The following is a 14,395-nucleotide window of genomic DNA, read 5'->3' as shown; positions in this document are numbered from 1 at the left end:
TAGCCTTGGCTTCACTGAATTTACCAGGCAAATCGTTCCGCCATGCCAATCGAATCGCTAATGTCCGATGGGTGGTGGTGTTTCGAGTTGAAAGCTTTTGATTACTTCTGCTCTCACCTAGCACACTTCGGGCTTGATTTACATGTTATAATCGAATTTGCGAATGCGATGAGATTTATCACCAAAAATGCTTCGATTTAGAAAGCTATTTGTTGCAATCATCAAGCATAACGTGTTCATTTACCCCTTGTGACGTTCCTTTTTCCGGTTAGCAAATGGCAGACGTTGGGTGAGCTTTCGAAAATAACTAAAAATAAATAATTGGAAAATAGAAATTAATAAATAACCCTGAGAAGCATATTGGAAATGCTTCAAAGTGGCTGCTATTTCCAGCTTCCGTTTTAAGCGACGCATCTTAACAGATAACCCTTTGCTCCTATTTCCGTCAAACGATCTACCGCACACACACACCAAACCACCTCTGATGACGGAATTGTTAATTAATTACTGTTTTCCAACGTATGTTTGTAACTCTTCACTCTTCACCAGCCTCTGGACAACATTGTGTGCTGCACGACGACAGAGTTTTGCTATTTTCCCTTTGAAACGCTCGCTGGTCAACACTTGCCATGGCCATCAAACCGGCATTTTAGTTTGCCACCAACTTAGTATGCCATGCCGTGTCGTAGTGTCGACCCCGGGACGGCGGCACAGTCGTCTGGCACGAAAGGAAAATGCAAATATTTGCTACCACATAATTGAATCAGCGGGTTGCAGCACAGAAAATAATAACCTGGAAACACACAGCGCCACAGCTCCCGAGGGTTTGCCGCGAAGTCTGCTTGAAGCGTTTTTTTCCGATGGCCGCCCCAATGGCCAAGATACAAACCGAGATCGAGGTAAGTATTTAGTTTAATCAAGCTTTTTTTTCTTTCCTCTTCTGAGGCTTTATCACGATACTAATCGCAACTGGATACATTCTCGCCTTGAATGTCTGGGAAGCCGTGGGTAGGCAAATAGAAAGGAAACTGCTGCCAGACCGGAACCGTCAGCTTCGGATAGAATCAATGTTGGAAAACTCGTCCATTAGGAAGGCACGTTCTGTTCAAGTCAACAAGGCTTTTTATTAACATTTTCGAGACATTATTTATCTTATGCAACAAGTTGGGATGGAGGAGAGGTTGGATAAAAAAAGGATTACCGGAATCGTTCCTAACGGCGGCGCAAAACCCAGACGGTACCAAACAGAACGCCCGCGAGCGCGTTCGCACCATCCTCGCACCATATTCGCGGTGCCTGTACGGTTTTGTGTTCTTAGTAAATTGGTTAAAATTATTTACACTTAGAGTCGGACAGAAATCTGCGGAGAAACAGCAGCGAACATCAATATCACGTGGCTTGGCGCGCGGGTTATCATTCTGTCGCTCCCTCCCTTCCTCTCTCTCCCTCACATACACTTTTTCACTTTTGCTGCTGCTGGCTAATGTCGATGATCTTTGATTGTGGCGCAAGCGTCAAAGATGAGCCCGGCGATGCGGAGCTCCTTGGCCGTGCCCTTCGCGTTGACTGCCAGCGCCGAGAGACAGTTGAACGCTTTCTCCGTTAGTTTCGTTATCTTTTCGATGAACAAATCACTGCCGGCTGCCGTCGCCAGCACGGTCTCGTCCGTCTCGACGGAACGCAGCGGTGGTCCGTAATTGCTATTGCTTACCTGTATGGGGAGGAAGAGTGGGGTGCACAAGAGAAAATGGTATGACCGCCCGCCCGCCGACCGAAGGAAACACGAGTGTGATGTGATGGGAAACGGGAGATGGCGGGGGGAATTTTGTGCAAGAGAAGGAGAGATAAGTTCGAATAGTAGTAGTAGTAGTATATATCAGTCAACAGAAAAGCAGGAAGAGCATCTCCTGCTGGGCAACTTCCACGTCACCGATTCAGATAGTAAACCTGACCAACACTTACAAGCGTATCGAGATAGTCGGTGAGCAGGGGGCCGACGGCAGCAATCTGGCCCCAGGCCGTCGGGTTCGCTTTGGTGTACAATGCCAGTCGGCGGCCCGCTATCGTTAGCAGCAGGTTCGAGAAGGTTTGGTCCGGAATGACGTTCTCCAGCAGCTCGTGCGCATATGTGTCCCAGCCGTACGCGTACAGCTCAATTATCTGAAACACATTGTGCAGCGTTAATGAGGTACGACCCGTTTCAACCCGTTTGAATTTGCATTCATTTCAAGGGGGGAATTATCATTACGGGTTTGCACCCACAGGCACACATAATAGTGGGCAAAGATATTTAATTTCATTTGAGGGAGACCATGTAATTAATATCGCATAATCTGAATCAAGCGCTTGAAAAGCCATGAAAAACAAATTGGCATTATTTTACGAATCACTTTTCAAAAGAACAAAGCATGGTTCCCAGAACATTGGTTCGACTTTTTGCATTGAATTTATCCACCCACCAGTTTAATTATGTTCAATGCAGTAACAGATTTAATTAATGGTAAACCCCCCTGCACGCTTACCTGATGCTTCCGAATGTCGCCAAACTCCAGCTCCCAGGCACCGGCCAGCCGCTCGATCGTGTCCATCCACCCGTTATGGTCCGCGTAGTACACCGTCTCCATGTCCTCGTGGATAAGCTCCATCGTGGCGGTCACCGTGCGGCACAGAAACTCGAGCCGCGTTTTCCGCAACAGCTGGTCCGCCTTCGGCAGCGCATTGGTCGCGTTCTGCTGTCGATTGATTTCGGAAAAGAACGCCTGATTCGACATCCCGTCAAACAGCTGCTGGATCGGTTTGTTCGCATAGCGCACGCTGAACGAGGTCAGTATGAGCAGCACGGTCGTCAGCTCCTGGTGCAGCCGCAGCAAAGCCATATTGGCCGACGACTGCTGGGTGGCGAGCGTCGTCAGCGGTACCGGCCCGTCCTGCAGCAGGTCCTCGAAGCGTAGCTCCAGCTTGTCGTGATCGAGGCTGCCGCCAAACTGGTCGAAAAACTCCAAACAGCACTCCAGAAACTGCGGCACCAGCGCATCACTGATGCCGATGTCCTGCAGGCAGAGCTTCTCCTTCGGCAGCCGGCCGACCTTGTTCACCAGCTTCTTCGTCGCCTCGAGCGGGATTTTCAAATGCGCATTCCAGATCATGCAGCACAGACCGTGCTTGATGGAGTACTGCAGCCGCGGGATGGCTTTCAGTGAGGCGAGTCCGGCCTGCAGGCAGGCCACGTTCGCCATGTTTCTGCTCCACGCCCCGATGTACTCCCAGGCGAGCTGAGCCAGCAGCTGCCCGGAATCGAGACTGAACGGGAAATGTAGCCGAAGAATGTTCAGATTGTACAGCACCGGATCGAGCTCTTCCTGCTCCCCGCCGCCGTCCTTCGACGGACCGTACTCGGACGTGAGCAGCAGGTTCGCCTTCAACATCGCCAATCGCCGGTTCCGTTCCCGCCGGCTGCTCTTCTCCGGATCGGTGCCCTTGCCGGGCGAAGACTCCTCCGCCTTGATATCGAGCTCCGTCGCTTCCGGTGGCACCTCGATCACCAGCATCGGCGGATCGATTCCCGTCGACGCGATCCATTTCGCAACCAGCTCCGACACTATGCCCTTGCCGCCGGTGAGAATCTCTTTCAGGCTCACTACCGGTTTCTGGTACTTCAGCGTCGGCCAGCCCGGATTGCGGCAGCGCACACTTTCGCCCAGAATCTTCCCCAGGATAGCCACGTCCTCTAGCTTGTAGATCAGCAGCATCCACTGGCACGCTTCCTGCGAGACCTGCTCGAACTGTTCCGTCGCTGTAAGCTCCTCCTCATCGCTACGTCGGCGGCTTTCGTGGCGCAGCGCCTCGTTGCGGCACATCAGCGCGGCTAGCAAACCGCGCAACGCGCACGGCGACTCCAGCAGATATTCACGCACCGACTGCCACCACAGACAAATGGCGTTGTTCTCGAAATAGATCCGATCACGCGCCACCAAGCATATCTGGTGCAGCACGGCATTGAACCGGTTTAAATCCTCGATCAGCGTGGACATGTCGCTGTAGTTGAACGGCAAGCGCAGCCAGTAGGCGAGAAACGTTCGCAGCAAGTCTTCGGGCATCAGACCGCATGCTTCGGACGCCTCCACGAATCCAGCTAGCCGGCTCGAATCTGTCCGATACAGCTTGTCGAAAATAATCTTGCCAAGCGTTGCATGAGAACTCTCATCCCGCAGCAGTATAAGATCCTCGTTTGTTACGTTGAACGATGATAGGTACTCCATGAAGCTGGAATTACGCCCACCCGAACTGACACTCTCGTCGAACTTGACGCCTTTCGATGCTGCACTGCCTGCCACGGTGGCGTTCTGCCCCGCCTGCGATCCTTCGCTTTCGTTCAGCCGAATCAGCTCGATCAGCTGCTCGATCACCGTTAGCTCCTGATCGGATAGTTGCAAATTGATGGTGCTTTGTGCGTCAGCTTTCTGATCAACCAATTCGGGGTGGGGTTCTTCGGTATCATTGCCATCGAGCGACTTTTCCTGACTTCTCTGCTGGACCGCTTTACCATCCTCGATCGATGGCCTATCACCGTGCAGATGCAGATAAAACAAGACTAGTCGTTGATAATTTTCACACATCACTTGTAGCGGACTTTTGCCCGCCGGCAAACAGATGGACCGCGTATCCTGATGTTCCTCATCACCGTGCTGATCATCGTCACCGCCTGCGGAAGCTTCCGAAACGCCAAGGGTACTGTTCACGATCGATTCCTCGACCGCAATCTCAGCAAAAATGTCCACCACCGCTGCAAACAGCTTCGGGCGAATCTTGCGCTGTTTGGCCAACATTTCCACGCACTGCTGCCGCACCTCGTCCGTCTCGAAGCATCGACACATGTCGGTCATTTCCTCCAGCTCTTCCGACTCGCTGCCGTCGCCCGACTTCAGGCACACCTTCAGTCGCTTCAGCAAATGCAAATCTTTGGCCAGCTTCGACTTGGAATCACTCAGCGCACAGTGGAACGGTATCACGATCTCCTTCAGGCTGCTGTCGGACGGATCGAAAAACGTACACCCGTGCCCAGTGTACTTCACCTTGCTTGCCCCACTGGTCACTCCCATCTGGCTGTGGGTGTTGTAGATGAGCTGCCCGTTCTTGGCCGCACTGAAGGCGGCCACCTTGGGGCCACCGGCACGCAGCGACCATATCTCGAGCACCGATCGGCGGGGTGCGTAAATCACGAGAAACAGTGCCTTCCGGCGGTCCATCTTGCGACCGGGGGCGGCCGAAGACGATTCTTTCGGCAGCTTTTCCGCTACCTCGACGAACCCACACTGCGCATCACGGTAGCCCTTCCAAATGCGCAAAGCAATGCCGCGCTGGCAGTCGACAAGGATCACGCGCCCGAGATTGTCCGCCACGGCAGCCAGCTGGTAGTTCGGTGCAAGCCACACGGCAAATGCGTTCCGCTGCAAATCACACAATCCGAACCGGCAAATCAACGGTTCCGACGGGGGCAGCTGTGGTTCGGCGGCAGTTTGTTGTTGGGCGGAAGCACCACCACCCAACCAGGAACTAGATACGGGAAAAGAGAGGATGACAATCAGTTGTGCTTGCGGGTGTGCTGAACAGGCTTAAAATACTTACGGCAAGGCAGATTTGATTTTGCTAGCCACCGCACGGGCCACATCCGCCAGCACAGGCTGCGTGAACCCTTCCTTGGCGTAATGGAACCCAACGTAAGGCTTGCTGCCCGCGGCAATGATGAGCGAGTTCTGCGGTGCCGCATGGCGATATTTGGCGAAAAAACCTCCCTCCAGGCTGGCCGTCAGCAGATGATCGTAGGTGCAGCTCTTCTGCGGCCCCACGACCACGGCATCCACGATCGTCATGCCCTTCTCGTAGCTCCACTTGCGGCAAGCGATCGTTTCCTGCGCTTCGTTCACCTTCGGGCTGCCGATGCCGTACCGATTGATCTGCTGGCGCAGGCTGCGAAGCAGCGGAAATACCTGCGCCCCCTGCAAGATCACAGTGCAGGACGGATGCTGGACGTACAGCTCCTCGTTGATATGTTTGCCGCTCTGCGCCTTGATCGCTTGCACCGGCTCTTGGTGGAAGGTTTGCGAATGGATGAGCGTACCGTTTTCGCCATAAAACAGCACCTGCCCATCGTCGAGTCCGACCATGATGTAACTGAAGTCGACCATGGTTTGCGAGCTCTGGCCCTGGCCGACGATGGGCGTGCAGAGCACGCTGGTGATGATGCAACTGGGACTATCGATCGCCCCTCGCCAGGCCGTCTTGTACACATTGAGCTGCCGTTGCCGATCCCAGCGGGAAGCTAGCACCACCAGTATCGATCCGTGCCCAAGGGCGAGAATGTCTCCGGCAGGCGACAGGGAGTAGGAAATCGCATTCAGCCAGTTTTCTTCTGTGAAGAGTTTTCATTTATGGAAGAAACATCAAAACATGTCGATTTTTGTAATTGTTGTTGCTGTTGCTGTTGCGCTGCCTCAGCTTACCTGAGCTCAAACCGAACTGTTCCTGCACCTCGTCCAGGTTATCAATGCTGGCGAGAACCTTTACTTCGCAAGACATGTTGGAGGATCGTTGGATCTGCGCTAGATCCCGCTTTCATTGGCTTTTGGAAACACTATTCACAACAATCATTCTATCGTAGACAAAAGCTGCAGCGTGACGAATCACTTTCACCGTCAGTCCAATTACAAAGCGCACAGTAGGAGTTGTGCTTCGTTAATTAGCAAATATGTACACTTTTCTAGAAGCTTTCTATGAGGCAATACAGCTGTCTCCAGCTCCAAAATGCAATGTTTTTGGGCAAATTCTTTATCGCACAGCTAATTTATTTACGCAAACAGTTTCGTTGTGTTGACAGTTCGCTTTGTTGACAGCAATGTCACAGTGGGAGCGGCCACGGGTACTTTGCTTTGACAGCAGCCATTGATTTCAAATCGCGCTCCTACGGGATTTGAAAACCGCCACGTGGTTAGTTCAAATTAGAACATAAATAACACGTGCAGCGCAATAAAGATTATATTTTTTCAATTGTGCAATTTGTAAAACGAAATGCGACAATTCAAGCAAGGTGTATCTAGCTCGTATCGGCTTGAATGTGCAACTGAAAATGTGTGTACAGGTTTTTCACAAAAGACAGTTGAACAAATCAGAAAAGTCTGAAGGAAACAAGCTGGAATAACCCTAAAATGAATTATCCTGGTCCCGGTCCTACCATAAAAATATCGATATGATTCAGTAATTTCAACCATTTCAGAAATCGGCCAAAGTATTGCGAAATGTATGCCCAGCAACAGTTATTACTAGCTGCCCGATAGCATCACACCACACAATTCCTATCATCGGTACTCCCGTTAAAAGAGCACAATTCATTTGAAATATTGAGCTTCGCATATTTGCACAAAATTACAAGAAAATCAAAATAACAAAGAACTGAACAATACATGACTGGTGAACAAAGTTCGAGGAATATATACAATGGATGCACTTCATCTCGATGAAAGACGTGGGCAGTGGCAAAGAAGACATAATTTAACAACGTGTTAGCTTTCCGTGAACTATGATACGAATGAGTTAGTGGAAAATCGACACGAGTGTGTGCAGCCTATTTGTTTAAATGTATCCTTTTTCAGTGAAACCCTGTCTTTTATTCAATTCAATCAAATAACATCAAAATCTACGTATATGTATTATTTCATCGAAGCCTATTCTAATTGATCAATTTTTTTTTATTTATTTGAACAGTTCTTTGTGGCTGTTTACCATGCGCTATATTTGTATCGTGGTAGACGGTATTTTGACTTGTAATGGATGTGAAGAACACAACACGCAAACTTGTTATTTGCCAGTTTCTTTTCGGAATGCTAAAATTACATCCAGACGATGAACCAATAAACACGTGCCAGGCTGTGCGTATAATATGTGCGTGTCAGTATATATATGCAAACCATGATCGGTTTATTTGCAAATGCCCTTTACTTTGCTTAACCTTTCGATGTTTTTTGCGGGCCTGGCTTGTAACGGAAGTATGTTGTTGCTTTTTATAGCTGTGTTTGTCGAATAAGATGTTCATGTATGTAAAAGGCTTTTTTGCATCTACAATATTTGATTATGTTACAATTTTACTACCAATAAACAAAGACCAAGAATTTGAGTGAAACATTTCTAAATAGCACAATCTTTATAGCTCAATTGTGAATGAAGCGCGCTTTCAGTTTAATGGAGACGCCTGGTGCTAAATGAATAGCATTGAAATCCATGAATAAAAGTGACTTTGATATCTACTGCTCTAGATTGAATGTACTTATTTCGATGGTTACAAAAATCGCATTCAAATAGTGACAAGTGTTGAAGGAAAACATTCTCGAATCGAATCCAGCTTTTAACAATTTTTTGTGCTCTTCTAAGAGAGGAAATGTTTTTCCGAGAATTTCGCACAAGTAAATTGATTTTAATAATAGAAAAAAATGTCACTACGTTATGAAAAACAACTATATGGTTTCTACTGCGCCATTCTAGGAAAATACTAACATCCGGACTCTTCGAAAGAAGGTCTATTTTTACACGTTCCCAGCAACACAAGTCAATTCTATGCGTTTATTATGCGTCCTAAATTTGTTCTTTTACTCTGTGTAACCCGAAACCAAAACTTTTAATGATACAAATGTGTTTGAGAAGCCGTTCTTTCCATGCATCTTTCTACTAAAACCGTCAATCGTTTAAAGTAAATGCGAGTTCTCTCTCTTTAACACTCATCTCAACAAGTGAAGCCAATTGGCGGAATAGATTGTTGCTAAACTATGTAAATTAAATTTCACTGTGAGCTCGCGCAATCCAACTGCCGGTCCTGACGGTCCTGATTTAGCGTAGGTGTTTAGTAGATGGAATGCGTAGCCATGTTACGATGAAAAACTGGTCGGTGCTTTTCCGGAACAAACAGCCGTTGGAGGACCCTTGACGAAGTCATTCCAAAACACGAAGCGCTGCACCGTTATGCTCTTGAACTTGAACGATTTCTGCTCTTCTGGATAAAAATATATACAAAATATACGAATGAAGTCCACTGTCCATCGAATGTTAAGGCGCCACCCATCCAGCTCTAGGGCACATTCAAGAAGGAAATGGAACAAGCATAGGCTAATTTGATGTGGGTCGCAACAGATAGACTGACTGAATAAAGCTACACAATATCCGGCCGGACTCGGGAATATCGCTACTTCCTACGCTACAACACCGTCCATGGTACGGTTGACCTACGATACAGTGATCACTGCCGATAAGGCCAACTCTCCTACGAGCGATTTGTTAGCGTCCGTTCACGCTTGATTTCCGGAAAAAAATACCAATTTTGAATGGGTGCTCCTGAAACGTGCTAGAATGTTGTGCTGAAAACCAATCCCCATAACTCGTATCGACTGGCCTATTGATTTAAACATAGCCGAAAGCTAGTTAATTTAATTTGAGAAATTAAGTAAATATCTCTAGCCACTGTGTGCGGCAGTGTGCAACAATGTACACATCAAATTGAAGCATTTATGCGCTGCGGTTTGTTGGTGCATATCCTATTCATCCTTCCCGGGCAACGTACACAACATCACATGAAGCTTTGTGTAGCGATTTGTGCAGCTTCGTTTAACTCAATCTATTGGATGCATATCACTACCTGGAAAATAGTCTGCAGTTTGTGGGGGAAACGTGGTCACAATGTCTTTGTTAATGAAATATGCTCTGCACGAAATTATAAACCATTGTACCAAACACCTCCGACGCATAGTGTGATCATGCTGGGAGTTATTGTTCCAATCGGATACGCCTCTTCAATTTCCCTGTCGAAATAGTGAGTAATGCAACATGTTGAAGCGTGAGTTTCTGGAACTGCCTGTGCTGTGCCGGCAATCAATGGCAATCTCTCCCCTCCCACCTTCGTGTTGGTGCTAGAGTACTGGGAACTAACACAATCTGAATGGCCACTGTCGTTTGTACTGTATTGAATAGATAGTCAGCTGGTTAAAAGCTAGAATGTGGGAACTAGAAGAATTAAGGATTTTGCTTCAAAAAATTGTGCTTCTCTTTCAAGGTACAGTTCTGTTCGGGTAAGCCTTAAATTTTGACAAACTTACTTTATACGTTCCCATTATTAAACAAGCTCTAGGAAATGGTCCTTTTAAAGTTGGACAATTTTAAAGTTTGCAAGAATAGCAACGATTTTCTCAGTTTTATAAGCATTGTTGCAAACTGGTCCTATTCGCGAGCGTTTTGTTGTAACGATTGCAGACTTTGAGGCGGAGTTATAAGCTTACAAAGGGTCCATATGCATCCTTACTCGATACAGGAATTTCGGTGATCAGTTTCGTTCTTTTCGTTCACGCAACATGCTGAGCGGGAGGAATTTTCCATCAAATTTCATAACTTTTGTCTTGTACCAGATGGCTGCTCCGTGTTTCATCGAAGCGCATTGGAATGCAACCAACACAGCATGCACAATTGGGTAAGGTTATCAATGATTATGAAATGTTTAGCATACATACGTATTGGAAAACGTATTCCAGGAATTGTTTGTATTGTTAAACTTTCCTTCACATTTTCGGCTATTCACATTACATACAAACGTGCGGTAACAGTTCGGCGAATGTTTGGAATTGTAACTCACCTTTACCTTCTTTTAAACCTGTTATTGCACAGGCTTGAACAATTTGTTTTTTAAAGAACCCCCCCGCATAGTTCATTACTCTTTCATTTCCTGCGAAGCGGGCAGCTTTGAAGCACTTCGTAACAATCGAACGCCAGCACGTTGCCAACAACGTTCTATGCTTGAATGGGTTGTGTTCGGCAGAACCTTGCTTTGTTGCAGCATTAGTCGCAACGCCAAATGGAATGTGGAGGTGTTCAATGAAAGCAACGATGACTTTTGTTGGAAATTCATCATTAGCGTGAAATTATGAGTTACAGTATCGTGGGAAGATGTTTTGGATTGAACTCGAGCCGTCGCTCTATAGTGCGCTCAATTGAATGTGATGCAATTCAAACGATGAAACGTCCACTGTAATGCTTTAAACTAAATACTGTCGTACCTACAATAAAGGAAATAACTCAACAAAAACCGAAGATTGCATGCGTTGAGGCGTTTTTAATCAAAAAAAGAGCCTGAAAGTATGCAATCGTTTGTCGTGAGAACAATATATAGCGGCATTTTAAACACTACCCCTTAATGTTACCATTGTGTTTGCTGTTCGTGTTACTTTGCATTGACTAGTGCCTTAATGTTGACCTTTTCATATGTACCCTTTACATCCTTACGCCTCGGCGCATGGCAATGTTATTGATGATTGAACTTTCGCCATAGAGCTTGCCTCAAACACATCAGATGTAGACGTTTTCAGATCACTGCGCATCGACAAAAAACGAAGAGTTCAAAAGCAAACCCCCGGTTGCCGAAGACAGCATAGCAACAAGTTAGCAAGGTTTTCGCATGCAAATGGGTGAAACAATCTCGGCAGCAAGATGGACAGATGGCAGGTACAGTGAACTTAGCCGTCCATTGTTCCACACCCACTCCGTAACGAAGACGAATCTAGCTGTGTTAGTATGAGTATTTGTGTTTAAGCTTACGACATTTTAAGCGTTTTATAGGATTCAGACTTTCAATTTGGATGAACAATCAATTACGAACGAAACTCTGCTGTTCGTCGAATAGTTTTGGGCAGTAACAGTAGACTAGAGTGTCAGAGTGTTCAGCGGATGTGTCAGCGGTACATCATTAGTTTTCATTAATTAGTGTCCAGTTGGTGTGTTGACTAGCTGCTAATGTCTACATCAGCAACTTATTGAATTTGCTGCTATCGGTGCAACCATTTGCGAGAACTGAGGCATCGATGGTCATATCAATATTGCGAAGCTCGTACAATAATTATCCATATGCACCAATTTATGCGCCAGCTTGTTATCATTGAAATAATATCATTGCACCGGGTATGGTGGCTACTAAGAGACAATTGTTCGCTATTGCTAACAACTTCAAATGAGGATTCTGAAGTAATTCATTCCAAGATGCTACCACCATATTTGTGCCAGTGGTATTTGGTTCCGAGCATTTGTTTCGGGAATTTTGTTAAATCCCTTTCAAGGAATGGAAGTTGTTGCGAGATTTAACAACAATAATCTAGGTAGATTTTGCATTGCTTGTCTGTAAGCAAACGATAAGAGTGGTTGGTATTTGCTTTCCTGTACTGACCTGAACTGTCAAGCATGTAGGCAATCCACACTACAAAACGCCTAGAGGTATGCAATTAGTACATGTTTCAAACGATTTTTTACGCTGATGGAATTGTAAAGTGATTATTGAAAATCGAACAATTTTGCAATTTTCCCAGCCTAAAAACCCCCTAGTCGAAGGTGATTGGGCAATGACGTCATGACGAAATGACGTCAAAAACGAACAGAATCCAAAAGCAAAAACGGTACCAACCGCAAGCTGCGTGATGTTGATGGTGTTGAATTAATTTTGTTTTTCAACGCTGACACAAAACGCTATACCCGAGTGAAACATGCTAGACCATGCTTTGTACGGTGTGAAAAGCGCTAAACAACATTAGAGACGATAAAAAAGAATCCAATTGAAATACGCAATCTATAGTAGATTTAAAACGTACCATTCGAATTGCATTCATCGCGCTGTGGCTTCCGCGTACGGCGTACGATGGTAATTGGGTTCATTGACAGTATTCACACGTGTTTGTGGTAATGCTATTTTTTTACTCTCCGATTTGTTTATATATGCTTCGTGACTGCATCCATTTCGATTGAAATTCAATCGTTATGTGGTCACAGCTTTGCCTTCGTAAAAACTTCTCTTTTTTGATAGCGTTTTGCTCTATTTTGCTATAAGATGAAGTACGTTTTAACACCGCTCAGCATCTATATTACCTTTCCTTGTATTCCACTCATCCTCAGCATAGACACACACAGTCACAAATCAGTACTATAACCGTTTTCGCTAATAAAGATTGATAGGCTTCCGTTAAGCTTGGTGCTGTAATGCCACGCGAATGACATTGCATAAATTTTGGCGCCATCAAACGTTATACCAACCGCTATAGCTCTTCGGATTCGAATCATACGCACACAGAAACACACACACCACATCGTACGAATATCATTCGATTAGCTTGCGACGGCTTCCTCCCAAGATCCTGCACCAACAAATCGGAACGTAACGAGGCAATCACGTAAAAGCTAACTACCTTACGGCAACCGCATCTCGAATTCCGATACTCGACTCGACTCGACGGGCGACCGACGACCCTGCCCAATGGCTGATGGTCCACTATGGTCCCGGTTTTGATTTTTCCCGCTATCCAGATCGAGATTTTACACAGACACACTTTATTAGGTCATTCGATGCCGACTGACTCGACCGTGCGTGTATGGTGCTCGGTATCGATAAGCGGTAAATCCTTCGCAGTAGCAACGGCCGAATGGGTGAATCAATTGGAACAAACCGCTGCAAACTGCTCGTTTCAAATGGCAAACAATAAAAGCTGCCAACCATTGTCAAGTGAGTTTGAAAGCAACGGAAGGAAACGCACAAGCCGCTTGCCGGTGGTACTTCGCAGCAAGCATTGTCCATGCTTCCCAGGGGGGGAGGCGAGAGGGTTTTATTTCCTTCGGGGCAGTAAGGAAAAATCAGACTAGAAAACTGCGTACCATGGACTGGGTGTAGCGTTTGCGTTTCCTGGAAAGGAAATACAGCGACAGCCGGCTTATTGTTGCCCGTTCCGAGTGTGCCGAGGAGCAAACCTTCTTTTGCTTGCTGCTGTGATGCGGCTAAATACACCCGGAAGCGGAGATTATACTCCACTGTCAACATCAATCAATCTGTGCCACAGGGTGTATGTGAGTGTGTGTGTCTGTGTGTGAACGAGGCTTAAACGATGTTTTCGATCAAACTTGAGGACCGTTCGCCTACAATCGTTCACCCTACACAATAGGCCAATAATGAAGCTGAATGGCTGGTGGAGTGGGAAGGATGGCCAGGGGAAGTAAGCTGTAAAACGGAGCAACAGTTGCCTGTCTGTGCCAGCAATGGAAACGGCCGACCGGAAAGTATAAAGCGGCCCATATTTTCTGTAACGCTAGAACATAAATCTAGCCTTCCCCTCGTGGGCAACTCGTGCCATTCCCTCCCCTCGCTGCCTCCTTGTTCGGGCTAAAATGGTTACTTCGCATGCGCCAGCAAAACAGGGGAATCACTGCCGCAGGATGTACCGCCAACGGTGGCTGCCTGTGAGTACCATTTCCCCAGCCGGGTAAGGCTTTCCGAGGCTGGAGCCAATCCAGCATCCAGCCCGCAGTCGGTGCTCATCCTTGCGACACCTTTCAATGG

General features: G+C 46.8%; 1 protein-coding gene across 1 annotated transcript; it reads right to left on the bottom strand.

The window, feature by feature from the left end:
* Window positions 1-1,086: 1,086 nt before the first annotated feature.
* LOC120894886 (rab3 GTPase-activating protein regulatory subunit) lies at window positions 1,087-6,871 on the bottom strand. Its single transcript, XM_040297742.1, has 5 exons — window positions 6,501-6,871; window positions 5,626-6,409; window positions 2,523-5,553; window positions 1,963-2,160; window positions 1,087-1,711 (listed from the first exon to the last, which is right to left on the bottom strand). The coding sequence occupies exons 1-5, from the start codon at window positions 6,574-6,576 to the stop codon at window positions 1,481-1,483; spliced, it is 4,320 nt and encodes a 1,439-aa protein (XP_040153676.1). The 5' UTR covers window positions 6,577-6,871; the 3' UTR covers window positions 1,087-1,480.
* Window positions 6,872-14,395: the final 7,524 nt, after the last annotated feature.

The sequence above is a fragment of the Anopheles arabiensis genome, chromosome 2 (assembly GCF_016920715.1).
Source record: "Anopheles arabiensis isolate DONGOLA chromosome 2, AaraD3, whole genome shotgun sequence".
Lineage (NCBI taxonomy): Eukaryota > Metazoa > Arthropoda > Insecta > Diptera > Culicidae > Anopheles > Anopheles arabiensis.
The sequence above is the reverse complement of the archived record's forward strand: the minus strand, read 5'-3'. Positions and strand labels throughout refer to the sequence as shown.